We start from the raw sequence: 2,594 nt of genomic DNA on the forward strand, positions 1-2,594 counted from the left end.
AGGCTCCTTATAATATAGATATACTTGATGAATGGGAAAAAGAAGCGATTTTGCCGTTTACGGTGGAGGTGATGTCTGGACGAGTGGATCCGATGTTTGATCTCGCTCGTTTTACGTCTTATGATGGAACCGCTGATCCGATGGAATTTTTGAAGACATATCGACGAGTGATGTATTTACGAGGTGCCTCTGACGCCTTCATGTGCAAGGCTTTCTCCTCACTTTTGAAAGGTAACGCTAGCACCTGGTACTCGAGCTTAAAGCCTAATTCTATTGGATCTTTCCACGAATTAGGAAAGCAATTTGCTTCCTATTTCGCAAACAATGGACCTCGTCGTAGACCAGCTGATGCTTTGATAGCATTGTGTCAATCGAAGGAAGAAACTCTGTGGAGTTTTATGAGCCGAATCAATGCACAGGTGGTGCAAATCACCAACCTCGATCTTGATATCGCGATCGCCACGTTGAGATTCGTTACTCACAATCGAGATCTGAAGCTTTCACTTCATGTCGAACCTCTGCATACCTTACAAGATGTAATGACGAGAGCAGATAGATTCGTCGATGCGGAAGAGTTGCTGGAGTTAGATAAAAATGTTGATACTCAGAAACCACAGGATAAACCGAAAGAAGAAAATCGTCAAGCTAATAGACCGAATCGGCCTCCTAGACCTGATGACAAGGATCAGAATCGAGGTCTTGTCCCTTCTTTCGTGAAGTTTTATACTCCTCTTAATACAACTGTTTAATTCAACAGCCTAAAAATATGAATTCTATAAGTAAAAATCGAAAGTACTGTCACTACCATGAAGATCGGGGGCATACTACAGATGAATGTTTTCATTTGAAGGAGGAAATTAAGAGACTAGTGATGGGAGGATAGTTACATCGTTATGTGAGGCATCCTCCAAATAATGATCATTCTCGACCGAGGTTAGAGGTTCGACAGTCTCCCTCCCGACATCACTCGCCAGATCACCGCCGATCCACCTCCCGACACCGATCGTCCAGTCGTCATGGATCTCCCTCTAATTATAGAGATTCCGACAGGATTCATGAAGCAGGAGATTTTGACAGCCACAGGTAGATCGTTGGAAACATTGATATTATTTCAGGAGGACCGGCAGCTAGTGGCCTCACAACCACAGGGAGGAAGGCTTACTTGACAAGAGTAAACTCTCTCGAAGCTTCCGCTAAAAAGTTAAAGCTAGATGGAGATGGCACTGATCAACACTGAAGCAGATTACAAGCGAGTGACGATACCATACGATGATGCAGTAGTAATCTGCTTGGTCGTCGCCAACTTCAATGTCAGCAAGATTCTAATAGACACAGGGAGGTCCATCAACATTCTGCATTGCAAGGTGTTTGATCAAATGGGAATTGTCGTAGATTGCTTAACCTCGGTTGACTGGGATGTCTACGGATTTTCAAGCGATTCTGTGAAAATCGATGGGCAGATTGATCTCGTGGTGACCTTTGGTACCGATATATGTCAAAGGACACTCATGTAACTTTCTTAATAGTACAAGTACCTTCCACTTATAGCACAATAATTGGGCGACCTGCACTAAACGAGCTTCAGGCCGTAGTTTCTACGCCTCACCTGAAAATGAAATTTCCCACTCCTCACGGAATTGGAGTTATATGCGGAGATCAGAATCAGGCCCGATCCTATTATTACAACAGTTTAAATGGTACTAACAAACCTAAGGAAGCTTTTCATATTGACTCGACGAGCTCTAAGGACAAACCGAGAGCATTAAAAGGAGAACCTGTCGAAGAGTTGAGTAAAATACAATTATTTGCGGACGATGAAGAAAAAACTATTCAGATTGGTTTTGTACTCATAGGTAAGATCAGGACAGATTTGATTAATTTCCTTAGAGCAAATAAGGATGTTTTCGCATGGTCGGCATCGGACATGCCGGGAATTTATCCTGAGGTAATTGTCCACAAGTTAAACGTGGATACCTCGTTCAAACCGGTTAAACAAAAGAAATGGAATTTCACTCCAGAAAGACAGGCCCAAATAAAGGAAGAAGTGGATAAACTTCTGAAGGCTAATTTCATCAAAGAAAGCCATTACCCAGAGTAGCTTGCCAATGTAGTCATGGTAAAGAAAGCGAACGGAAAATGGAGAATATGTATTGATTACACAGATCTAAATCGAGCTTGTCTGAAAGATCACTTTCCACTTCTGAAAATAGATACGCTGATAGACGCCACCTCTGGTCACCAATTGTTAAGCTTCATGGATGCATTCTCCGGCTACAATCAGATACAGATGTATGCACCAGACATTCCAAAAACTTCTTTCATTACGGACCAAGGATTGTTCTGTTACAGAGTCATGCCATTTGGCCTGAAGAATGCTGGAGCAACCTATCAGTGGTTGGTGAACAGGTTGTTTGAAAATCAAATCGGGCGCAACATTGAAGTATATGTAGATGACATGCTGATGAAAAGCATGATGGCAGAGAGCCATATTTCTAACGTTGAAGAAACTTTTTTTATCCTTCGAAAGCATCAAATGAAGTTGAATCCATCAAAGTGACATTTGGAGTCATATCTGGGAAGTTCTTGGGATTTAT

The 2,594-nt window shown here is 42.1% G+C and overlaps 1 protein-coding gene across 1 annotated transcript; it reads left to right on the top strand.

Annotated features, from left to right (window-relative positions):
- Positions 1–1,211: 1,211 nt before the first annotated feature.
- On the top strand, positions 1,212–2,098 carry LOC143868694 (uncharacterized). The gene is made up of 2 exons (XM_077376209.1): positions 1,212–1,482; positions 1,527–2,098. The coding sequence occupies exons 1-2, from the start codon at positions 1,212–1,214 to the stop codon at positions 2,096–2,098; spliced, it is 843 nt and encodes a 280-aa protein (XP_077232324.1).
- Positions 2,099–2,594: the final 496 nt, after the last annotated feature.

Source organism: Tasmannia lanceolata, unplaced genomic scaffold (assembly GCF_043159265.1).
Source record: "Tasmannia lanceolata isolate RefF3 unplaced genomic scaffold, GAP_Taslan_0.1 ptg000003l, whole genome shotgun sequence".
Classification (NCBI taxonomy): Eukaryota; Viridiplantae; Streptophyta; class Magnoliopsida; order Canellales; family Winteraceae; genus Tasmannia; species Tasmannia lanceolata.

Bases quoted from the DNA above. Each gene is read 5' to 3' on its own strand.
- LOC143868694 (XM_077376209.1), top strand. From the start codon at position 1,212: ATGGAGATGGCACTGATCAACACTGAAGCAGATTACAAGCGAGTGACG. The intron at 1,483-1,526 runs GTACCGATATAT...CTTTCTTAATAG, and splicing joins TGATCTCGTGGTGACCTTTG to TACAAGTACCTTCCACTTAT.